Source organism: Dasypus novemcinctus, chromosome 3 (genome assembly GCF_030445035.2).
Source record: "Dasypus novemcinctus isolate mDasNov1 chromosome 3, mDasNov1.1.hap2, whole genome shotgun sequence".
Taxonomy (NCBI): Eukaryota; Metazoa; Chordata; class Mammalia; order Cingulata; family Dasypodidae; genus Dasypus; species Dasypus novemcinctus.
The window spans coordinates 2,929,452-2,955,564 of NC_080675.1; the positions used below are offsets into that span (position 1 = coordinate 2,929,452).

Sequence of the window (26,113 nt, forward strand, 5' to 3'; positions counted from 1 at the left end):
AGCAGCAGGTGTTGATGTAGAAGCTGCAGCAAGTTACCCAGATGATCTAACTAAGATCACTGATGAAGATAGCTCACTAAGCAACAGATTTTCAGTGTAGACAAAACAGACTTACACTGGAAGAAGATGCCATCTAGAACTTTCGTAGCTAGAGAAAAGAAGTCAATGCCTGGCTTCCAAGGACAGGCTGACTCTCTTGATAGGGGCTAATGCAGCTGGTGACTTTAAGTAGAAGCCAATGCCCATTTACCATTTTGAAAATTCTGAGAGCTTTAAGAATAATGCTAAATCCCCTCTGCCTGTGCTCTATAAATGAAACAACGAAGTGTGGATGGCAGCATCTCTCTTTACAACATGGTTTGCTGAATATCTTAAGCCCACTGTTGAGAACTACTCTCAAAAAAAGAGACACCTTTAAAAATATGACTGCACCTACTAACACAACATCCATTCTGCAGCCCATGGATCAAGGGGACAGTTTGACTTTCAAGTCTTACTATTTAAGAAATACATTTTGTAAGGCTATAGCTCCCATAGACAGTGATTCCTCTGATGGATCTGGGCAAAGTCAGCTGAAAACCTTCTGGAAGGATTTGCATTCCAGATGCCATTAAGAACATTTGTGATTCATGGGAGGAGGTCAAAATAACAGCATTCACAGGAGTTTGGAGGAAGTTGAATCCAACCTCATGGATGACGCTGAGGGGTTCAGTGGAGGAAGTAAGTCCAGATGTGGTGGAAAGAGCAAGAGAACGAGAATTACAAGTGGAGCCTGAGGATGTGGATGAACTGCTGCGACCTCATGTGAAAACCTGAACAGATGAGGAGTTTCTTCTTAGGACAAGCAAAAAAAGCAGTTGAGATGGAATCTACTCCTGGTGGAGGTTCACTGATTTTGAAAGAAGTTCAGTGGGTAAAATGCTATCAAACAGCATCACGTGCTACAGAGAACCTTTCATGAAAGGAAGAATCAATCGACTCAGCAAACTTCCTTGTCCTATTTTAAGAAACTGCCACAGCCACCCAAGCTCCAGCAACCACCACCCTGGTCAGTCAGCAGTCACTGACACGGACACTGACACGGAGGCCAGACCCTCCACCAGCAAAAAGACTGCAACTCGCCAAAAGGGCTGAGATGATGGTTAGCATTTTTTAGGAATAAAGTATTTTTGAATTAAGGTATGTAATGCTATGACACACTCACCAGACTACAGTATAGTGTAAACATGCTTTTATATGCGCTGGGAAACAAAAACATTCTTGTGACTCCCTTTACCACAGTGGTCTAGAACCAAGCCCACAGTAGCTCCAACATGTACCTGCACAAAGGAAGCTAATCTGTGCTTTGAACGCTAATTTGTGCATTTCAAGGCAATTGTAACTCACCTCCAATGCTGAAATGTGAGGAAAGGCAGTCTCAAAGACCCTGCACCCCTGCACTATTGGAAAAGTTTTCTCTTCCAGATAATTTAGGGAAACATACCATAAGCACAAGCACTGAAAAATCCATTTTCATGATGCTAAAAGCGATTCTTCCACAGGTGTGCATAAAACAACTGGGACTCATTATAACAAATGCAGAAGGCAATTAAGCTGGCGTGTAGCTGGTATCTACACAAATAATACACTTGAAGAAGCAGCCAATGAAGACACGTGTTGATAAGAGAAATAAGGAGCGACATTCCAATCAGGCCCACTTTTGCAATTACCTTTTCTTCAGAGTGCCGAAGGTTTATTTAAATACTTTTTTGGAGGTACCTCTGGATTACAATGGTGAAATTCAGTGGGGTGTGTGTGTGTCACCAAAAATTCAGAACAAACTACTTTGGCTTCACTTCACTTATTACAACTACTCTTGAATGATATGAAATCACAAATAACAAAAATTCATTAAAAAAAACCCTGGCTCTAAGTTTTATTTCCCCAGCACTGGATCCAGGTCTCAGACATGGGAGTTTGAGGCCTGCTCCAGAGGAAAGGCCCCTCAGAACCCATTCCTCATGCCCTCGCTGGAATCCTCTACCACTGCCAAGAGAAACAAAGCTGCCACCTCTCTGCACAACAAAAACCAGTACTTCAGCTCAAACCCTCATTAAAGAGGTTCTAAAGGAGAGAGCAGAATGCTCTTCTAAATTTTAATCCAGTAATACCCTTAAATTTCTTACCTGTAGATGAAGTATTTTGGATTCATTATTTCGAAGCATTTCCTTTTGCCGCTCAATTTCAATTTCAAAGCTACATATCTGGTTATGCAAACTTTGTATGCTTTTGTTTTTTTCTACACTTTCATTCTGCAGCAAGGAAACCTGAAAGAGAAATTCTTCAATTAATCCAACAAAAAGTGGCTTTAATATTAACTAACAGGTGGCGGACTTGGCCCAGTGGTTAGGGCGTCCGTCTACCACATGGGAGGTCCGCGGTTCAAACCCCGGGCCTCCTTGACCCATGTGGAGCTGGCCCATGCGCAGTGCTGATGCGCGCAAGGAGTGCCGTGCCACGCAGGGGTGTCCCCCACACAGGGGAACCCCACATGCAAGGAGTGCACCCCATGAGGAGAGCCGCCCAGCGCCAAAGAAAGTACAGCCTGCCCAGGAATGGTGCCACACACACGGAGAAACGACACAACAAGATGATGCAGCAAAAAGAAACACAGATTCCCGTGCCACTGACGACAACAGAAGCGGACAAAGAAGATGCAGCAAATAGACACAGAGAACAGACAAGCAGGGTGGGAAGGGGAGAGAAATAAATAAAAAATAAATACATCTTAAAAAAATATATATATATATATATAAAAACTAACAGCAATGATGATAGTAATTAAAGTTTCACCTTATAGGCCTTTCATTAGCTCGCTGGAAGAAGGGTTCCAGAAAAAACAAATTCCTTCATAGGGAAATGAAGCCCTGGTCATTTCACAGGGACTCCTGTATACTGTGTTTTCCAGAATCTCTCCCAGGAATTAAGGAAAGGCAAATTACAGTAGCTAATTCTCTCAGAAAGAGGGGGTACTTTTCATTACCAGAAGTTCCCAAACTCTGACCAGGAAACAGACTAATAAAAAAATTCTTGCGTGCATACACCTGAAAAACAGGTTTCACAAAACCAAACTTGTTTTAATCACTGATTCATTCTATTTCATTAAGAAAAAATGCCGGTTACAGTCCACTAAATTATTTCACAATCTCCCATCAAGCCACACCCTGCCGGCTGAAAGCCCTGCTACCCGGCTGGACGGCGCAGGAGAATGGAGCATGACAAGAGTGTGCTGTCGCCCTGAGCGCCCTCCATCCAGGGCCCAAAGGGAAGAGCACCGTGGCGCCGTGGCGAGGACGGGCCAGGCCTGCCACTCAGGAGATCCACAGAAGCGCAGCACAACGGCCAGTGGGGCCCGCAGGAGCCAAAAGGCAGGGCCTGCCAGGCGCGTTTCTTTTCCAAGCTCACCTCTGACCTTTTCAAAATCTCTTCCAGAAAAATAATTAGTTCCCAAGAAACAATTTACACATGGCCCAACCCCTATCCCAACCCCAACTCCAACCCCCGGGTGAGAGTAGTTCAAAGGCGGCTCCTTCAAGGCTTCATTCTGGAAAAAACCCTCCATCCGCTCAAGGTGCCTACGTCTAGGTGGTGGCGCCCAGAAGAGCAACGTGCCCGCTGGGAATCATGACGCTGACTCTCCCCAAAAGCTACTGCACACGACGGCTGACGTGGCCAATGGCCACTAGGGTGGCATCTCAGGACCAAACTGGCTGGGCAAAGAGCCAATCCCGATGCTTTCATTTAAAAACTAACCCAGCCTAGAGACAGCGGCCCTCTCCACACGCAACACAATTTTCTAAGGCAAGACGCATTTTAGGATGCAAGCACATTCTTTTTTATTTCAAAACAAATATGTGTTTACTAAGGAATACAAAACTTGCAATGTTTCATGGGCAAAATATGACTTCACCTTGCTAAGATTTTACCTAGGAAAAAAATGACACTCTGTCCTAAACTATATAATATCTCAAATGTCCACAAACTCCCAAGTGATCAACTTAGACTAAGAACAGGCTAGATGGAGCACCACAGCTTCTTTTTTCTCTTTTCTAAAATTAGAACTCACTAATTCCCATCTGTCAAAGATGGATAGAATTCCCAGACTCTTTATTCTCATACCTCTAAAAGAGATACTTCTGAAGAAAATCTCAGTAATATCTCCAAAATCACTGGCAATTTTTTGGTAACAAATCAACCACTTGAGTGTGAGCAGCACCAGCAACCAACACTCATCACACCATGTAAAACTCTCAGAATTTCTTTTATTTCAGGACTTTCCCGCATTTAAACGTTTAAATTTTTATGTATTTTAATAAAAAAACACAAGTCCTGGGTCCTAGCAGACCTGGGCTCTGGCTGATGGGTCAGGTGGTGACAAGGCTACCTGGCAGGTGTGCTCCCCAGGTGCACAGGCAGCATCACACCGCGGGGGGAAATGTGCATCCTCTGCTGCCGAGACCATCCTTTAGCTCGACCCCTTTTGGTGTGGGCACTCGTTTTCTCTTAACTTAAAATGGGTGTTTTTAAAATCAAGATTTTTTTTGAGGTACTGGGGCTGCGGATTGAACCTGGGACTTCATATGTGGGAAGCCAGCACTCAACTACTGAGCCACACTGGCTCCCCTGGGTTGATTTTTTCATTTGTTTGCTTGTTTTTTTTTATTTTCAGGAGGCACTGGGGACTGAATCCAGAATGTCCCATGTGGGAAGCAGGCGCTCAACTGCTTGAGTCATATCTACTCCCTCAAATCAAGATTTTATAAAACAGGGAAGCAGATGTAGCTCAAGCAGTCAGGCTCCCATTTACCATATAGGAGGTCCAGGGTTCAATGCCCAGGGCCTCCTAATGAAGGCAAGCTGGCCCATGCGGTGAGATGGCCCATGCGGGGGTGCTGCCCATGCAGGAGTGCTGCCCCGCACAGGAGTGCCGGCCGATGTGGAGAGCTGGCGCAGCAAGATGACACAACAAGAGAAACAGAGGAGAGACAATAAGAGATGTAGCAGAACAGGGAGCTGAGGTGGTGCGAGAGAATGATCGCCTCTCTCCCACTCTGGAAGGTCCCAGGATTGGTTCCCAGAGCGGCCTAATGAGAATGCAAGCAGACACAGAAGAACACACAGCGAATGGACAGAGAGAGCAGACAACAGTGGGGAGGGGAGACAAGAAATAAATAAATAAACCTTAAAAAGAAAAAAATTTATAAAAGTTTTCCTTTCATTTTTTCTGAACCTATACAAATGTTCTATTTTCTATTACAAATGAACAAAACAACCTAAGAAATTCTAACACAATAATCTGATAATGAGAAAAAAGTTCTTATTGTAACAAAATATAAACAACTTCAATTTTGACTTTGGACTCAGGGAAGGGGCAATGCTCACCTCCTTGAGAGCACAAATGAGAAGAGGCAGAGCCGAGGCTCATGGCCCTGCGCTGCAGACCTCAGTGGAAACCACATGCTGTGTACGGAATCAGAGGGAGACTGGGCTCTGAGCACAACCCAAGATCACAGACAACTGCAAACCTCAGAGCCAACCAGGCATGCCCGTGTACTCCTGCCTGCACTCGAGATATCCAGCGCTGGGAAGCAGATGTAGTTCAACAGATAGAGCACCCGCCTACCATACAGGAGGTCCAAGGGTTCGATACACAGGGCTTCCTGGCTTGTGTGGTGAGCTGGCCATGAGTAGTGCTGCTGCGCCCAAGGAGTGCCAGCCTGCACAGAGATGCCCCTGTGTAAGGGTGTCCCCCATGCAAGGAGTGGCCCCTGCGCAAAAAGAGCCACCCTGAGCGAAACTGCAGCCTGCCCAGGAGTGGTGCCACACACGGAGAGCTGACGCAGCAAGATGACGCAACAAAAAGAGACACAGATTACCCGTGCTGCCTGATGAGAATACACGTGGACACAGAAGAACACAGAGAGAGTAGATGGGGGTTTGTGTGTGTGGAGAAATAAATAAATAAATCTTTAAATTAAAAAAAAAAAGATTTCCAGCACTAAGATGCCACAGCATGGTATGAAAAAGCTCTGTAAACTTGCTTGGCAATTAATACCCAAAAAACAGAGCAAACAAAACAAAACACTTCCATTCTTGTGTTCAAAGCACACAAAGAAAATTTTCTTTTTGACATTTTCTTCTTGATGCTGTTTCTTTTCTCCAAAATCCATTACTCTCTAAATAGTTTGAAGTAATTTACTAAAAGTTAACAAAAGAAGAAAAGGTGCATGTGAGGTGTACCTTTTTCTCCAGAGAATTACTCCACTCCTTCAGCAGGTTCACGTGCTGCACTGCAGAGCTGGCCTCATGCGCCTTGATCTGCTGGTTGGTGCCCTGTGGGAACAAAGGTGCAACACCCTAAGCCAGTCGCCCACTGCTAGGAAGCCCGGCAATACTGACACGAGACTAAAGCAGCACTAAGCGTGAAGGGGGTGCTGTTTGTGACAAGTTAGCGTGCAGTCCCCGAGCCTGGGAAGGTCCACTTGGGCCGCCCAGCCTACTGCGTGCAGGCGAGGAGGACAGCAAGGAGCACGACAGCTGGGAGAGGGCGCTGCTTCTACCGTGAGAACTGCCAGCTCCTGCTCGCATGTCTCACACCGTCAGGGCCTTCCTACCAAGCAACAGCTCACACTTGGAATACAAGAAACCACTTTTAAAATCATCTGCTTTGTTACTTTATGAATTATTACTATTGTCATTGAAAGTATAAATGGATATTGTTCAGCTATCTGCAGTTACAACTAGTTGCTGCTACAGCAGTCTAGTAAAAATGTAAACAAAGTAGGATTCAAAAAAATTTATGAGATTAATTTCTTAGTTCAACCACAGGGCTATCAGAAAATGTATCATTCCTCACCATTCTAAGTATACTTAGAAAGTTACATACAAACATAAACAATGTACAGAGTATATGAGATGTAGACCATTTTAGAGTTCACGATAACCACATGAAATAGTACTTTGTATATTTAAGGAAATAATTGGTATAAAAATACAATTTATTTTGATACTGGAAAATTACCAAGCCATAGAAAGTATTTCCATGATCTCCAAAATATATACTCTGTACAGAGAATATCCATATATATATGTTGATATAAGTGCTGCCATATATAAACATATATATGCACAGACACAGAATGAATGGTGCTACAGAAGACGGAACAGCAGTGGAGGCTCGGCTTGTTCTACGGACTACAGCGAAGGGAAGGCCAGGCAGTCTTAAACTCCTCAGTGCTTTACTTTCTAAGCAAGTGCCTGGATGCCAATATCACTAGACTGATTTCATGATAATGTACTGGTGTTACACAAAGTCACATAGAACTTTAAGTGTAATATATACTGCCTCTCGAGGGCTTTTGCATTACGGTATATGTTTAAATGAAAACTCAGTTCAGATTTACTAGTCATCTCAGGCATGCCAAAAACCACCAGATGAACAAAAAAATACCAGGAGCGGTTTCTCACACGACAGGTGTGGCAGCAGTAGAGTCCTGCCTGCTCTGAGCCAGGAGGTGGCCCTGTTTCTGGTCTGAGTCAGAGCCAGCTCAGACACACAGGTAAAACACGCCAGTACACACACGTGTGTGACCCTTACTGCTGGGCAGTGATGCACACGCTGCTCAAATTTGATATTTATGCCTATTTGGTTATTTGCTTATATTCAAATAGCCAAAATTTCTCTAACAGTCTCTCTAGAAAACCCCCAAACTGGCATTCCTATTTGTTCAGCTTCTTAGCTGGCTTTCGATGCAGGTAGTTCTCAACACAAGAAGGTTGACTTCTCCCTCAGCCAAGGTGTCTACCTGACATCTCTAAACACCACGGGAACTGAAAGCAAGCACCACGCCTGCTGCATGCGGCTACCGCCATCCATGCAACAGGGTGTTTTGGATTCAAGACAGAGATTAAGAGAGTCCAGACCCTGCATGCTAACATGTTAATAGAATAACTTTCTCTCATTGCAGAATGTCAGCGACTGGAAGGACAAATGTCGGAGATACTGACCTGAAAAACGCAGCCATAACGCTTAAAACTACAGGTGCTGGGGGCATTGACACACTCTGACAAGTGTGCACTCAACTGCAACGGGAAAGAGACGTGAGTTGTGGCACGAACGTTTGCATGACAATGTTCAAACATATTCAGGGCACAGCGAGCACCGGGCCGCACTTTCAAGGCTGTTCAGCAGCCGCAGGTGAGGAAACACCACCTGCTCCTAGGGTCGTGTGCACATATATACACCAGTATACAGAAATACGGTTACTGTAACATTTCTTAAACTTGCAGTTTCTTTAGAACAAATTGTTTAAAATGTGACATGCTGTCTGCAGTGCCAGAATTAAACAAAGAAAAAAAAAACGTAAACTGAAAAGCACATTTAAGGACTATAAACAAAAGTTGTATGAAACACAAAAAATATAAAGCATTCAGGATGCAACTGAGTCACACATCTAATATATGATACACGAAAATAAGAGATTTAAAGGCAGTTTTACACCATGTACCATTACTCTTAATATCCGTGGAAACTGGAGATAGATGAGGTTTTCCTCCTTCTAAAAATATTTTTTTCTCCCCTTCTATGGACACAAATTCATTGAAATTTGAAAGGCCTCTAAGATTCTTCTAAGAACACGAGTCTTCCCACTGTCCCCTCTAACTGATGGAAGAGAAGAGGAGGACTGAGGAGAGGAAACCACGTTCTTCAAGCAAAACCCCTCATTCCGTTTAAATGCTACCTGGGAAGTAAACACCACCTGTGCTGCCCCCTCCAGAGGAAAGGGAATTGAAATGACACTATTCTAAAGACACAGTGCTGTGCATTAAGTGACAACTCAAGAACAGTCCCTTCCTTTCTTGAAGAAATCCTCACGAGGAAGCTCCAGGGCTAGAGCGCAGTGATGGCAACAACGAGGCCCTGGCCGGTGCCGTGCGGGGAGCGCCAGCGGCTGGGCGCTCGGCCTGTGGCGGAGGTCTGCCGCCACGCCGCCTCCTTGGCCCACCAGTACCGGGACAGAGGGGACAGCAGCCCCCTGGTGCACTGGCTTGCACCCGCCTCCTGTGCTACAGAAGACACCCAGTGTTGGGCACTGCCCAGCACGTGTGGCCTGCTCCTGCCAACTGGGCAGGAAGCCCTGGGCTGTGGGTGGGGGAGCGGCCAAGGCCGTGAGGTTGCCCACCACGGTGGGGCACGTGGTAACATTTAATTCACAGATTTAAAGTTAGTAAGTGAATCGGAAACTATATCCTCTCAGCACCATCAGTGGAATCAAGACTTGTAATGGTAAAACCAGGAACACTGTGAGTTTGTTTTTCAGTGTACTATTTGAACTTCAGGGCTGTACTTCATCCTAAATTATTTTCAGAGCCCTTCAGACTTCATAGGTGCTTTGGAATAGAGACAAGAATAATCTCTAGCCCAGCAGATCTGTTGGCCATTAAACTCAAAGACTGTGCCTATCACCAGAAACCCAAGACAAATGCAGGTCTGAAGATTAAACAAATAATAAAAATAAGAGGCAGATGGGGGCAGCTTTTGCCCCTGATTTGGACAATCATGAGTGGGTAAAAATTTAGGACTGTACAGAAACCCAGGAACTTGTCTCAACTCTGGGTTGTCCACCTGAACAGGGGCCCTGCCAGGGCCGCCCACGCCCCTCCTCCTGCCGCTCCACGGGTGCTCACGGCTGTGGGGCCTGCGCCCCAGAGCACCTGCCCACCTGCACCCGGCCCAGGCCTGCGCAGCCCTCCTGCTGGGTCCTGCTGGCCCGACAGCCTCCACCTTCTGGCCTTCCCACCAACATCCAGGGGTGAAGTTCCAGACCTGGTGACAAGGCCCGGGCGGTGCGGGCTGCGCAACCTGCGCAGCCCTGAGCACCAGGACAGGCCGGCACAGTGGGTCGGATGCACAAGCAGCACCACGCCTGGAGCTGCCCCTGGAAACGGGCTGCCCAGCGAAGCTGGGCACTCACCACCCAGCTCCTCCCCTCCCTGGGCAGGGCATGTGGTCAAAGCAGGTCTCTCGAAGTAAATTTATTTTCTGAGGTCTCTCGAAGTAAATTTATTTTCTTGAGCTATTCTTATAGTAATTCCATGTAGGCTTAATAGACTTAAATACAGCAGGTTTTTTTTTTTTTTTAACATAAAAGGTTATCACCTTTGCTTGCATTGTAGATAAAGTATATTCTTTATTCTCAGCAATATTTTTTCACTGCATTTATCATTCTGTAGCTTTTAATTGCTTTCATGTGAAATTTGATTTCAAAAAAGAGCATGAGGTTTCCCACCAGTTTTTGCTTTTCTGTTACACATATTCCTGGAATGGCCAGTAGAAACTAGACTCCGGCCTCTAAGGAACAGTGCGTCTGGCAGCACTCTCATGCCGATCCCTCGCGGCTGCGAGCGGGCCCTGGCGCCGGCCTTACCTCGCTCCTGAGCAGCGTCTGGATGCTGCACTTGTGCGGGCAGGAGACCACCACGCAGGGGCACTCGGTGTCTTCGTGTTTCTAGAGGAGGAAGGAGAGCGCTGGTGAGGTCTTCACTTCCCATGACACCCCACGTGGGCCCCGGCGGCCACTTCACTCACTGCCAACAGAACCTCAAAACGCAACTCTCAGGAAGCAGATTTGGCTCAACTGATAGAGTGTCCCCTACTACACGGGAGGTCCAGGGTTCAAATCCTGGGCCTCCTTGACCCGTGTGGAGCTGGCCCATGTGCAGTGCTGATGCGTGCAAGGAGTGCCCTGCCACGCAGGGGTGTCCCCCGCATAGGGGAGCCCCACGTGCAAGGAGTGCACCCTGTAAGGAGAGCCACCCAGCGTGAAAGAAAGTGCAGCCTGCCCAGGAATGGCACCGCACACACAGAGAGCTGACACAACAAGACGACGCAACAAAAAGAAACACAGATTCCCGTGCCGCTGACAAGAATACAAGTGGACACAGAAGAATACACGACGAGTGGACACAGAGAGCAGACAACTGGGGGGGTGGGGTGGGAAAGAGGAAAGAAATAAATAAAAAATAAATCTTAAAAAAAACACAAAAAAACAGCAACCCTCATCTTCTACCTGGACGCACGTTACGGCTGGGAGCACAGTCTAAGCGAGCGCCTACCAACCAGCCGCCTCCGCTGGGCGCCGGGGGGAGGAGCATCCCGCTGCGCCCACGTGGCTACCACTCCCAGGCAGGCCGGCAGCGGGTGAGCGGCCGCGCTGGGGCCTGGTCCTGCGTCCAGACTCTGCTGGTCAGGAGGCAGGTCTTCCCTCGGCCTCTGGTTCTGGGGTGCACGTGGAAAGAGCGTGAGCGCCTGGATGTTAAGGATCCTCCTGACTTGGGGCTCAGGTGACACCCGTGCACGGCAAGGCAGCCCTTCTCTGGCCCTGCTAAGGGCTCTGGGGCACCTCTCACAAGGAGGTGCAGTGTGGCTCGGGGAGGCCCCGGCTGGCTGGGTGGGCTGCAGACCCCCACAAGGCAGGCCCATGCGGAGCTGTGCGGCTCAGGGCACCACCAAGTCCGGGCTCTCCTGGCCTTTAAACGGTGAGCCTGGCAAGGGGCCTTTGCCTCTCCGTCTCAACACCTGACCTGAACGTGGGGAGAGGACGCCCTCCCGGGTTTGAGGAAGGGTGGCCGGCCACGGACCTGAAGACAGGCGAGGCTCCAGGATTCTCCAGGCCTTCCCCTGCGCTGCCCGCATGCCCACCTCCGCTGGCTTGGCCATGAACTGTCCCAGCTGCCGGGGCAGCTATGACAAGGACACGCCTAGTGATGCCACAGTGGCAAGGGGCAAGGACAGTTAGGGTGCTGGGGGAGAGGAGAAGGGGAACCAGAGGGGAGCCTGGAGAGGGAGCCCAAGGGAAGAGGGGTGAGGCAGGGGTGGGGAGAGGTCAGGTTCTGGGGTCAGGAGAAAGGAGGACTTTGTCCCGAGTGAATGAGAAATCAGAGAAGCGTTTCAATGCATTTCGGGGGGCGGCATCTGAACTGGACAGTAGGGGGTGGGGGGCCCACACCAGAGATGCAGCTGCGTGGACGCGGCGGGGTGGCAAAGGAAAGGGGTGGCTGGGGCAGTACCTCTGGCGGCAGGAAGCAGGGGGCTGGAAGAGGAGCTGGGGCGGGGCACAGGGAGAGGCCCCGGGGCGCGGCTTAGATAGATGAGGTGCCCACCCCATCAGCACTGTCTCCTCCCCCACCTCCGCCAAGCCAGCACTGGGCCACCTCCCTCAGGGCCCTTCCCTCACAGGACCCGCGCCGGGCGACTGCCCCTCTGGAGCCCGGGGAAGCCTGGCTGTCCCGGCCTGCCCCTCTGCAACCACCCATGGTGCAGCAGAGGTGCTGTCCAGCCAGGCTTGCCGCTCGGGGCTTGCGGCCTGCACAGCCACTGGGCAGGCGGCCTGGGCAGGTCACAAGCAGCCTCAGAGCCACAGGCTCCTCATCTATCAATCTGGGGGCCAGGGAAAGTAGTGGTTTCCAAGCCCTTCCTTTTTCTAAAAAACAGGTTTTTTCTTTAACCACCTGAAACGCCTTGGATCCCCCAAATATAAAACCTACCAAAGCCAGGCTTCTCTGGGGACACATAAATGTGGGTGCGTGTACAAGGAAAGTCCATGTGGGGGGTCTGCCTGCCAAGGGCTGTGAGGCATCTGAGGAGGGGCAAGGGAGGGCTGGGGGGGGTGGGCACGGAGCCAAGGACTTGCCCTCCGCAGCGCCCACACCCACCGCTGGCAGCTCCAGGGATCCCTCGACTGGGGCCCCCACGCTCTTTTTAAAATTATTACCAAGTGATCTAAAAGCACAAAAATGACATCAGTGCCAGGACAGGGTTTACATGTGAGTGCAGAGACCACAAGTGGGAGCCCTGTCTCAAGCTGGCATGACCTCCTAACCCTGTGGGCTGAGAGCCAGCACCCCAGGGCACAGGGGAAACCACAGCTTCTAGAAACCACAACCCAGAGGGGAGTGCACCAGGATTCCACGCGGGGCCCTTTCACCTCCCACACAGCCTGCTGTAGCTACCGGGCGTTCTAAGATGAAAAGAAGCTCAGAACTGACTTAAAATAGTTTAAGAACAAGTGTCTCCATTTATTGCACAAAACTGGCTAAATTAAAAACTCCAGTCATACATCGAGAGCCAGTAAAATCTTTAAAGCAGCATGCGTTAGGTAAGGTAGGGAGCCTGGGCCTCATAAAGCACCCCATGGGGGGGAGGGCCTGTGGGCAAGGCTGCTGCTGGGGCGCCGGGGGGGCTGCCCTGTCCAGGAACCAGTGGGCCAGTGTGGTCAGCCCCGGCAGGTGGGATGTGGCTGAGGGGTCTCCCCGGCACCTACTCAGGTGCCCTTGGGGAGCCCCCCCAGGGCTCAGGCAGCATGCAGAGGCCTAATGCTGCCCCTCCTTCCTAACGGCTAACAGCTGATTACCAATAATCTACCTTCTCACTGCAAGCTCAAACCACCTTTAAAACAAGGAAGGAAATACACCCTCCCGGCAAGAAGAGGAGGCACGCGCCCTCCCCTCGCCCGCGCTCCTGGCTTGGTGCCGTTCCTGGCTCACGTGTCCTTCCCACACTATCTCCATGCACATATAAGCACAAAAACTCACACGCACAGATGGGGCCCACTGATGTGCTATCCTGAGGCTCACTTTTACATTTATATTGAACCCCTTTGTATACCCATATGTAGAGCTCTATCTAAATTCTCATGGCTCTACAGTCTTCTACCATACACTAACGGACTACTTCTCCATATATGTATTTGTTTTCTTTGACCCATTTTTTTTTTTTTTTTGGAGGTACTGGGGCTGGGGATTGAACTGGGGACCTTGCATGTGGGAAGCCAGCACTCAACCCCTGAGCCACATCAGCTTCTGCGAGGTTTTTTTTTTTAAACTTGTTTGCTTATTGTTTGGTCTTGTTTTTTTTTTTCAGGAGGCACTGGGAACCAAACCTGGGCCTCCCATAAGGGAGGTAGGTGTTCAACCGCTTGACCCATATCTGCTCCCTGGACTGTATTTTTTAATCAGTTTCCTACTGAGAAACATTTGACTTGTTCTTGGATTTTTGCTATTAGTTAATGTTCCAGCCAATACCTTTGTATGTATATCTTTGCAAATCTGTACAAAAACATCGGAATGATAAATTTCCAGAAGCAGATTTTGGGTGTCAAAGGGTAATACGGTGGAGCAGTGTAGCTCAGTGGTTGAGTACCTGCTTTGCACATATGAGGTCCCAGGTTCAATTCCTGGTACCTCCTTTGGGGAAAAAAAAAAGGGCAATACAGGTATTTTAAAGCAGATTCTGACAGCTGCCATCAAGCCCAACTGCCTCCAATAAAGCCACACGCATCTATACTCCATTAGTGTGAGATGCATGTTCTCACACCCCTGCCAATTCCATCAAACTTCTAGTTTTTTTGAACAATCTGAAAGGTAAAAAAGGCAATACGAGTGTGATTTGCATTTCTTTAATAATATGTAGCTAAGCACATTTTCATTATTTACTGATCATTTCTATTTCTTTTCTTGTGAATTGCCTGTTCATGGTCTTTGCCCATTTTTCTAAAAAAAGTGTTAATCTTATTGATGTATAAGAACTCTGAATATTAATGAAATTAGTCTGTCTATGTATTTTGCATCTCTCAAACTTTTAAATCTAACTTTGATACACAATGAGAACACAGGTAGTGCAGGTGTGAACTACAGAACACAACCACACTGTAAATGCCCTCCACGCCACCACCACGGCTGAGAGCTCGACCAAGGCCCTCTGTTATCTGCATGTGCCTCTCCTCCCTCACCTCCATTTTTCCTCAAGAAGTAATCACTAAAACCACAGTTCTGAATTCTGTGTTTCTACCTCTTTTGCTTAAAAAAAATTTTTAGTTTCATTATGCATGTATGTATGCCAAACAAAAAATTGTTTTGTTTGGATTGTTTTTTTTGAATTTTATTAAAATGGAATTTTACACTATCAGTTTTCTGTGACTTGGCTCAATATTATATTACATTAAACCATGTGTTGCATACAGCTACAGGTCCTTAATTTGTACCATTGTAGAATAATATAGTAATATAATCTTCACTGCTGTATCACAGAGCATTGGACAACTCTACCACAACTTAGGTGTCTATTCTCCTGCTGACGGGCATTTGGGTTGCCCATCAGAGTTCTGTTGTTCTGGTTATACTTGAACATATTTCCTGGTGTGCAGGTGCAACAATTTCTCTTACATATCTAGGAGAGGAATTGCTAATTCATAGGCTCTGTGAATGCTCAACTTGATAAAATCTTGCCAAATTATCTAAAGTAGTTGTACCTACATATACTTCCACCACAATGCAAACTTGGATCTGACTTTTCACAAATTTACAGAACTGTTAAATGAGACTGATATTCAAGAGTTTCCAGACTGCATATGAAGGAAGAGCTTTCTGATACTTTAAATTCTGCTATAGATTCAGAAATGACTTGAAAATGAGCAATGCAATATTTATACCCCAGTTTGCACAGAGGAAGGAAGTACACCATGAACCACATGGCACAGAGTGCCAGCGCTTTGTCAATGTACATTTCAGCAATGTCTGGTGCATTTAACAACACCAGAGTATAATTTAATCTTAATAAATATTATTTTGTATAGTTTAAAACAAACAAACAAACAAACACATCAGAAAATGTGGGGGCACAGGAGCCATGAAGCCAGGGTGCCCAGAGGCTTCATGCCTGCCTATGTGAGAAGGCTGTTCTTTTTAAAAAGAAACTTCAGGCCTGAAAGGATGAAACCAAATGGGTGAGAGACAGAAGAATAAAAAGACCTGGGAATCAGATCGTGCCACTGATGGGACAGGTGGCCCTGGGCAAGTCACAGAATCTTCCTGGGCATGTGAGGAAGTGAGCATGCAACTGCTCTGCCAGTGCCACAGGCTGCCTGCATCAAGCGAGGGCACGCACACAGCACATGGATGTCAGCTGCTGCAGGCCAGTGAGAAGTCCCTCAGAGCTTAGGGTCAGCAGAGAATCAAAAGTCACGAAGACATTTTATTATTATTTTTCTGTCTGGTTGCATCATTGTCTGTTTGGTGTGCCTGTGCCTCTCCATGCCACATGGGGGCCTGCATCTCTCCACACCGCGCAGGTCTGGGGCGCCTTTTTCTTTTTTTTCACCAGGAGGTCCCTGGGATTGGACCCAGGTCCTCCATATGGTAAACAGGAACTCAGTGGCTTGAGTCACAGCTGCTTCCCCTAAGACACTTTAAACATACTTTTCAACACAAGAGTGTAGTAAGATTTATAAGGAATATTCATTTCACAACTCAGGTCCCAAATTTGCTAATGATCATTCTCTGCCTTTGTGCCTGCTGCCGTGATCCCTTTCTTGAGTTGACAAATTCAAGACCCAGATAAAATTCCTCCCTGAAGCCTTCCTTGCCCGTCAGGCCAAGTTGACTGGTCCTCCCTTACTTGTGCTTTACTCTAATTGCCAGTGTTACATGCTCCACCCTGTAATGTATATTTAACTGTTGATTTGGCCATCTCCCTCACCTGACCAGAAAACTGAACTGGTGCCCAAAAGGCATTCAGCACATGTTTGGGGCTAAATACATGTTGATATCTTAAAGCTGGACCCATTACAGCCTTGTCTGGTGTTCAAGATCAGTGAAGTACCTGCTCTTTAATTGACATGCTCGACAATTCCTTCTCAAATGACAATTAATTCCTGGATTCTATTCTGCAAATAAAGGTAATTAATTTTTGCAAGAAGCAAAGTATATGTGAAGATGTCAATCTTACCCAAACTGATTTATAGATTCAATGCAATACCAATCAAAATCCCAATAGCCTACTTTACAGAATTAGAAAAGGCAATTACCAAATTCATTTGGAAGGGAAAGTGCACCCGAATAGCCCTAAGCATTCTAAAAAAGAAGAGTGACATGAGAGGAATTTTATTGCCTGTCCTTGAAACATATTACAAAGCTACAGTGGTCAGAACAGCATGGTACTGATATAAAGATAGACAACATTGATCAGTGGAATAGAATTGAGAATCCAGAAATAATAAACCCTCACCTATAGTCACTGGTTCTCGACAAACCTATCAAGTTAATGTTAATGGGACAAAACAGTCTCTTCAACAAACGGTGCTGGGACAACTGGATATCCATAACCAAAAGAAGGAAAGAGGACACCTGTCTCACTCCCTATACAAGAATCAATTCAAAATGGATCAAAGACTAAATATAAAAGCCAGGACCATAAAACTCCTAGAAGAAACTGTAGGGAAACATCTTCAACACCCAGTAGTAGGGGATGGTTTCTTGGACCTTACACCCAAAGACGTGGAAAAAAAGAAAAAAATAGGTAAATGGGACCTCCTCAAAATTAAACACTTTTGCATCTCACAGAACTTTGTCAAAAGGGTGAAAAGGCAACCAACTCAATGGAAGAAAATATTTGGAAATCACATATCTGATAAGGATTTAATACCCATGAAATATAAAGAGATGTTACAACTTAACAATAAAAAGACCAATGGCCCAATTAAAAAATGGGCAAAAGACTTGAATAGACATTTGCCCAAAGAAGAACTACAAATGGCAAAAAAAAAAAAAACAGATGAGGAAATGCTGAACATCGCTAACGGTTAGGGAAATGCATATCAAAACTACAATAAGATATCATTTCATACCTATTGGAATGGCCACTATTAAAAAGACGGAGAACTACAAGTGTTGGAGAGAATGTGGAGAGATGGGAACACTTATTCACTGTTGGTGGGAATGCAGAATGGTACAGCTGCTGTGGAGGACTGTGTGGCAGTTCCTAAAGAAGTTGAATATAGATTTTCCACGTGACCCTGCAATACCACCACTGGGTATATACCCAGAAGAACTGAGAGCAGTGACAAGAATAGATATCTGCACACCAATGTTCATAGCGCATTATTCCTGAATGCCAAAAGATGGAAACATCCCAGGTGTCCATCAAGAGATGAATGGATAAACAAACTGTGGTATATTCACATTGGAATATTATGCAGCTGTAAGAAGAAATGAACTTGTGAAGCATATGACAACATGGATGAACCTGGAGGACATTATGTTGAGCAAAGCAAGTCAGACACAAATGGACAAATACTGTATAATTGTGTTACTATAAACCAAATATATTGTGTAACATATTGTATGATTAAAAAAATTTATATGTATCCAGTATATCTAACTGAGAAATGTATGTTTTTATTTAACTGTGTTATCTTTTTAGTTTTCAGCTGTATATATTTTCAATTATTAAATGTACAAAATAAAGTTAAAAGAAAAAGAAGCAAAGTATAACTGGTAAGCATAAGCTAAATATGTATAAGATCTGGAATACTGTTCATTAAGTACATGCCTCACCCACCTGAACTTAATCACTGAAGGAACTGCTTAATCATGACAAATACCTCTGCTGTTTTCCAAAAAACATAAAAGACCTTAATAGCTGGAAACCTCACACAGGGAAAAGGTCACTGTGTGAAAACCTCACACAGGGAAAAAGGTCAGGGGTTCTTAACCTTTTCTGTTCCATGACCCCTTTGCCCATCAGGTGAAAACGACGGACCCCTTACTAAGTCTACGCTATACTGTATTTAATAAACATATCACACCTGCACCAACATGTCCTCACAAAAATGATGTTTTTTTGAATTTCAATTCATGCTCAGGACACCTGGCTAAGAGTCCCTGCACTACAGGGTCGTCACACTGCTGGACCCCCAGCTCATGGCACTTACCTGGCCCACGCACACTCTCAACAAGGGCCTGTTCAGCGAACAGGCAGACACCTGAGAGGACTTACACCACGGCAGCTGACTGTTGTTAAAGATTGCCCCCACCCCCAACCCCTCGCCCCTTCTCTTTAATTTATATAAAGTGAGCTAATTCTAACACATGCATGGTATAGAACTGTGCCAAAATAATCTCAGTTATCAACCAATTTAAAATTCTCAGCTCTAGCTCCAAGACAGGCAGCTGCACTTTAGTAACATAGGACAAATGATTCTTTTGTAAGTGATGGTAATGTCACTAGCTATAAAAAATTTAAGGAACCCATCAAAATTTGGAGGCCATCCTGGGACAAGTTAAAAACTTCGACATTTTTTTAAATAATTATTCTTCCTTTTTTTTTTTTAAGATTTATTTATTTTTAATTTCTTTCTCTCCCCTCCCCACAATGTCTGTTCTCTGTGTCCATTCTCTGTGTGTTCTTCTGTGTTTGCCTGCATTCCTGTCAAGTGGCACTGGGAAACTGCGTCTCTTTTTTGTTGCGTCATCTTGCTGTGTCAGCTCTCCCTGTGTGCGGCGCCACTCCTGAGCGGGCTGTGCTTTTTTCTCAAGGGGTGGCTCTCCTTACGGGGCGCACTCCTTGCACGTGGGGTTCCCCTATGTGGGGGACACCCCTGCGTGGCATGGCACTCCTTGCACGTATTAGCACTGTGCATGAGCCAGCTCACCAGCATGGGTCAGGATGCCCTGGGTTTTGAACCCCAGACCTTCCATAAGGTAGGCGGACACTCTATCTGTTGAGCCAAATCCACTTCCCTATTCTTCCTTTTTGTTTGACACCCCAAATAATCATATTCAATCAAGGCAATGGAAAATGTTACATAAATCAAAATAAGCAAAACAAATAAAGCTTAACTCCGAAATAAAGTCAGATGAAAACTGCTATTTCTGCCTATCTTTTCTCTTTATTTCTGAACAGTCATGTGGAAAGCGGCTCTGTGGGAAGGACGCCTGACTCGACTGGAGGTGGGCGAAAGGGGCAGCGCTCACCTGCAGTGTGACCATTGGGACTTGGCGCTTGCAGTGGCTGCACGTGGCCTCGCGGTATTTACAGGCTTGGTCCACGTGCGCGCGGAGGTCTTTCCTCAGCACCTTTTCTTTGCAGTCAGCACGAACACACGGAAGTTCTTCAAACTGGCAATCATTTTTTAAGTGCACCTGTAGACAAACAACTCAAAATTCTCACCTGGCACAAAAATTCAACCTGAAATATGAGATTCCAATCTCTATGCAATTAAACCCTACAGAAATGTGTCTAATCTGCCTTCCTACCAGTTCTTCCCAGTGAAAAGGGACAGATTTGTCAAGAGACATGAAGTCCACACTCCACACAGGGATTACTACAACCACAGTGGTTTTTGTTTTTAGAGAATTACCTTGGCTCGAACCCAGGACCTTATACATGGGAAACCGGCGCTTGAACACTTGTGCTACATCCATTCCCAATGAAAGAGTTGGTTTTTTAGTTTGTTTGTTTTTGGGAAGTACCAGGGATCGAACCCAGGACCTCATCATGGGAAGCAGGTGCTCAACCACTTGAGCTATGTCTGCTCCCCTAGAACTACACTTTTGAAGAATTAAGTCAACTCTTTCTCATCCATAGAAAGAAAGATATCTGCCAAGGGCTTTGCTTTATTCCAGTACAAGGGTCTTGCTGAGATAAAACATGACACTAATGAAAAAACACAACTACGGAATTTCATGGTAAAAAGAGAGAATCAAGATACTATAAAGAAGTTTTTAAAAATGAAAATCCAACTCAAATTTCTTTCTATTCTAAATAGGGTAGGGGGTATTTAAAAACCAGTTGACAATTCTGTCAGTAATGTTATAAAAATAACATTTTATATCCCAGTTCTTTTGATTGGTTTCATACTTGGCTGTTTTGAAGGGTGACTATGAACATGGTCTTGAGGCCTCATTAAACTGACACAGGCATCAGGATGAACGAGGCACGTGACTTGTACTCTGAATATGACCTACGACTGGGAGTGGATGTGGCTCAAGTGGCTGAGCTCCCACCTCCCACATGGGAGGTCCTGGGTTCAGTTCCCGATGCCTCCTGAAAAACCAAAAACAAACAATAAGCAAAACAGATGAAAAAACCAACTCAGGAAGGCCGATGTGGTTCAGTGGTTTAGCGCCAGCTTCCCACACATGAGGTCCCAGCTTCAATCCCTGGGCCCTGGGTATCTCAAAAAAAAAAAAAAAAAAAAAAAGCCTATGACACTGCTTCAGTGCTCACCAGCAGGTGCCCCAGCGTCAGCTGCTCTGCACAACCTCGGCTTTCATTCCGACAATATATCTGAAGAGCCAGAATCTCTCTCTTGCAGCAATTATCCTTAAACACCTGAAATTGAAAATAGTTATTTTACAGGATTAATATATCTTAAATCTCCACATGCTGCTACTTTGAACAAGGCAAAATCACTTCCAAAAAACCTTAAGAGCAACTCTTAAGTGGACTTCAGAAAACATAAAGGGCCATCTTAATTTCCACAAGCATAATGAAGGAGCTGCCCCCACTAAGACATAGTTTTTAAAACATAACCTTAACTACCATCCTTGGCTAGATAAGCCATAGAAAATTGGTTACAACAAGGACCATTTGGAGAGCTGAAACGTTCTAGGTGACTCTGACGTAATGTCAAGAAGGGGCAGGACCTGTCCGCAGACTCATAGGAGCTGTGGGGTGGGGCAGGCAGAACCTGCCGAAAGCTCAGCGTATTTTATAGACTGGCTGCACTTTTTTTTTTTTTTTTTAAAGATTTTCTTTCTTTCTTTCTTTCTTTCTTTCTTTCTTTCTTTATTTCTCTCTCTTCCCCGCCCCCACACCCTGGTTGTCTGTTCTGTGTGTCAATTTTGCTGCATGTTCTTCTTTGTCCGTGGCACGGGAATCTGTGTTTCTTTTTGTTGCGTCATCTTGTTGTGTCAGCTCTCCGTGTGTGCAGCGTGATTCCTGGGCAGGCTGCACTTTCTTTCGGGCTGGGTGGCTCTCCTTATGGGACGCACTCCTTGCGCGTAGGGCTCCCCTATGCGGGGACACCCCTGCATGGTAGGGCACTCCTTGCGCGCATCAGCACTGCGCGTGGGCCAGCCCTACACGGGTCAAGGAGGCCCGGGGTTTTGAACCATGGACCTCCCATGTGGTAGACGGATGCCCTAACCACTGGGCCAAGTCCGCCGCCCCGGATGCACTTTATGTCTGTAAAATATTTACTTTAATTCATTCTACTTAAGGTTATGCTGTTATAACTTTTTTTTTTTTTGCCAAAGGAGGCAGTAACCCAGTATTAGAAAAAATTTCTTTTTTTAACAATTTGTTAAAGACAGAAAGTAGATTCCAGGTTACCAGGGGCTGGGGGGGAGGGGTGGGGAATGGGGCGTTCATGCTTAATGGGCACAGAGTTTCTGTTTGGGGCAATGAAAAAGTTTTGGTAATGGGTGGTGGTGATGAGGCACAACATTGTGAATTTAACTAACGCCACTGAATGATACACTTAAAAATGGTTAAAATGGTAAATTTTATGATATATATATATATGTTACCACACAAAAATAAAGTTTTGGAATTAAAAAAACCTCTTTTAAATGAAAAGACAGATTAATCTAATAATAAAATGTTTTTCTTTGAAAATGAAAATCTTTCTGCCCTTTTAAAATTTTATTTAAAACATAATTTGCTACTTGTACTAGAAAATACTCTTTCTAGCAACACAGCCCACAGCTCGTCCCCAGGCATTTCTAAAACACTTCTGCCTGTTAACCTGTTAACACTTTATGGCTGTGGGAATGGAGATGGAAGAGCTTGATATTTCTTTCTCAAGTCCACAGGCAAAGAAACAGAATCAATGGCTGTCAAGAGGTAAAGAGGTAAAAATATTTGGATGAATTGTATGCTCTCTCCATATGCATAAATAAAATTGATTTGTTTAAAAAAAAAGTAAAAATAATTTGGGGTCAAATCTGATCCTTCATAACATGGCTTTTTTCTTTAAAGATCGTGATTTAATACTGAAGTCAACAGCACAGATATTTTTAACCAGGAAGAAAAATGCTTCCTTTTTGTGCCATTATGTCTTTAAAGCCAATCGAGTTTAACCTTGTAGATAAAAAACAAAATGAAATGAACATCGACTAAAACACACCAGAATGATAAACACACAGAGTTTTAGAGCCGGAAAGGCCGCAGCTCCTCTTCTCCATTTGCTGATGCAGCGCTGAGGCCCAGGCCCAGGCCACGTGGGGCCCGGGGGGGTGGAGCTGGGGTCCCGCGCCCTTCCTGCACCGTGCTTTCCCCATGAGAGTCCACTGCTTCAGTCAATCTCATTTATGATTCTTCAACAAAACTACTGATTCTTCTTCAGCTATCAATGCCACTGAAGAACAGGACTAATAATTCCAAATAATGAAATACAGATACTGAAAAGGTCACTATAGTCTGCTGTCCTAACCTTCTCTCTAAGAAGGAGTAAGGCTTAGGGATCTGCTTTCCTTAAAAGCAGCTCCCGCTCTGCTGTAACACTGGTTTTCAGCAGCAGGGCAAAGCTGAAAGCTAAAGAACAGGCAGGCGGACAGTTGACCGATGCCCCAAACACATCCAGACGCCTGGTCCCCAGTGGCCAGGGCACCTGTCACCCACAACCCTCAAGGCAGCCCTGTAGACCACTGCGCAAAGTGCTTTACGCAGGAAAAATCCCAAGAAGAATTTATTGTGAACCTTAATGATCAACATTGAAAAACTTGCTGTGTTCATTAATCAAAATATCAGAACCACACACATTTTTATTGATATTTTAAGTACTTTAAGAATGAATCATTTCAAACTAAGTGGGTGCCTGGCAGGATTTAGCAGAGCTGCCATGAGAGGGACGCGGGGCCCAGGAGAGCAGGCCGGGTGAGACGGGAAGGCCCTTCTGTTGCAAGTCTGCCACGACCCCTGAGCTCCAGGTGTGTTGGGGGGGCTGCAACGTCACCAGGGTCTAATGAGCTCAAGACGCTGTGTGGGAGGACGAGTGAATGCCTCAGAACAGCACGTCTTTGGTAGGACCTGCCTGGGAGAGGGACCCGAGTTCCGGGCAGTGCCTGGACCTGCAGGCGGCACCCCCTTGGGCCAGGAGCAGACCTGAGCGCTTTCCTCACCCCCGCCTCCTTCCGCCCTCAGGCCATCTTCCTGTCCAGTGAGGAAGCAGGCCCACAGTGGACGCGGGTGGGAACTGAGCAGGACCTTGGGCTGGGGGCTAGCTGCCGTGCCCCCACTACCTTGGCGCTGGTGCAGTCAGCCCAGGGCAATCAGGCGCCACAAGTCCGCTTAAGACACGTAACGAGGACTTCCTGAAGCCCAGGCATACCTTGTCCTTAGCGATGCTCTCGTGACACGCCGTACATTTTGGGTTCGAAGAGCTGAGGAAGATACAACGGACAAGTTAGAGCAGGAGCCCGTTTCGCAGGGAGCTCACTGGACACATGGGCCCCTTCAATTCACCCAGGGGTCAAGCTATCGTGTGCAGGGTACAGCGACACCAGGGCTTCTGTGTGCCACAGGGAACGCAATTGTAATATGAAGCCGCAAGAGAGAAAGGGCTGAATTTTAAAAATGGTAACTCTCCAAAAGGAAGTTTTTAAGCAGAACAACTTAGTTCAGTCCCACTTTGAAAATCCCTTTTGATTAAAATAGAAATTTTATTTCAGAAACCACAACTACCTGTGGATGAGCTCTCATGTGTTAGCATCCAGAGTGCAACAGGCATCTTTCGATGACCAGGCTTTCTAAAAACAGCCAGTCCTCTATCCACAAGCTATTTTTCTTCACAAGCTTATACTGACAAACCAAAGCAATCCCAAAGCAATTCTAATAAACAATATTAGAATTGTAAACTGACCCTGATTAAAGAAACTACTAGTCTTCTATATCACCCTTGTTCCTAAACTCAGGACATGAGCCGCTTCTCCAAGCTCCCTTTCCTGGTCTTTTCCAGCCCATTCTACCTTGGGCCTGGAAACCACCTCCTAGAAACTAAAAATAAAAACTAAGGTTGAGTCCTCTCTACATCCATGGCTGCTGCTATAGCTGTGCCTACGAGACCCAAGCCAGGCAGGGGTTGGTGGAGCCCCAAATGGACAGAGGGGTGGGACAGTCAGGGAAGGGTGGGGGTGGGCGGAGGATGTGGCTGGTTTGGGGGAGGAGGGAGGAACGGGGCAGGAGAGGTATGGGGAGAATGGGGCAGGACAGTGGGAAGACAGGGAGGCCTGGGGGTGAACAGAGCAGGTCCGAGGGAGGACAGAGCACCGTGTGCCCAGAGAACAGGCTGTAGCGTGTGTCCTAGGGGCTGCAGGCAAAGGGGCCAGGCACCACAAGACCTGGAAAGCCTGGCAGGAGTTGAGGGCCAAAGGGCAGGGAGTTAACCTGTTTTAAATAAAACTTCATTCCTCTATACTCCACCGATAAAGACCTGTATTCATCTTTTTATGACAGAAATCTTGCCCCGTCCTTAGACCTAGGGATGAAGCAGGATCTGGTTGGGGTCCTCTGACACCTGCAGTCGCGGGCAGGAAGGGGAGTGGGCACAGGGAGAAGAGGCAGGAGACCAGAGGAGAAGCCGTGCTCAGCCGCTCCTCGTTCCTGCCACCTCCTTCCTTGCTCCAGGTGCGGTGTGTGGCCTCCAGGGAGGCCGGGCATCCCGCGTCCTCTCTGCCACCGCTTGGCTCGACCCAAAGGAATCTCACCACCAGCCGGCCAAGCTGAGCTCGTCCTCTGGGTGAGTGGGGTGAGAACATGGCTGATGTCCTGGGAAAGGTGCGAGGGCAGAGGGCCTAGGGCAGGGCGCGGCAGGGGAGGCCGGCGTCCTGAGAGCCACCATGCTCAGGCGGGGGCTCCTGGGCAGCTGAGTCCAGGATGCGTCCCGCCGTAGCCCCAGGACCAGCATTCGGCCCAAACATCGCATGCGGGACACACTGAGCGCGCTCTAGGCTGGTGTTTTCCACTAAGCACTCTGATGGGCCTTGGCGCGAGGTGAGCTAAGCAGGCCCCCGGGCGCAGAGGGGTCTCGTGTGCCCGTGCTCTGCAGCATGTGACTTGGCTGGGGGCCAGGCCTTGCTGCTGACCCTTCCCCCGCAGCCACGGCGCGCTGGCACCTGCATTCCTCATCCCGTGCCTGAGGTGGTGCCGCAACAAGCTCCAACATGGGGTTCTACTCGCTCCCGAGCAGTCCACAGCAAGGCTCTGCAAATTCTATTTAGACTTCTTCAGCACTTG

General features: G+C 46.7%; 1 protein-coding gene across 12 annotated transcripts in view; it reads right to left on the reverse strand.

Annotated features, from left to right (window-relative positions):
- Positions 1–26,113, reverse strand: part of TRAF3 (TNF receptor associated factor 3) — a 161,935-nt gene that overhangs the window by 16,938 nt on the left and 118,884 nt on the right. For 9 of the 12 annotated variants that reach the window (XM_058291321.1, XM_058291339.2, XM_058291306.2 and 6 more), the window contains 7 exons: positions 24,210–24,261; positions 21,104–21,208; positions 19,849–20,016; positions 10,467–10,547; positions 8,047–8,121; positions 6,280–6,372; positions 2,166–2,306 (listed from right to left, as the gene is read on the reverse strand). In XM_058291321.1, coding sequence (XP_058147304.1) covers positions 2,166–2,306; positions 6,280–6,372; positions 8,047–8,121; positions 10,467–10,547; positions 19,849–20,016; positions 21,104–21,208; positions 24,210–24,261 — 715 coding nt within the window. The remainder of the gene's footprint in view (positions 1–2,165; positions 2,307–6,279; positions 6,373–8,046; positions 8,122–10,466; positions 10,548–19,848; positions 20,017–21,103; positions 21,209–24,209; positions 24,262–26,113) is intronic. The other 3 variants (XM_058291349.2, XM_071213663.1, XM_071213664.1) reach the window with 1 other exon arrangement.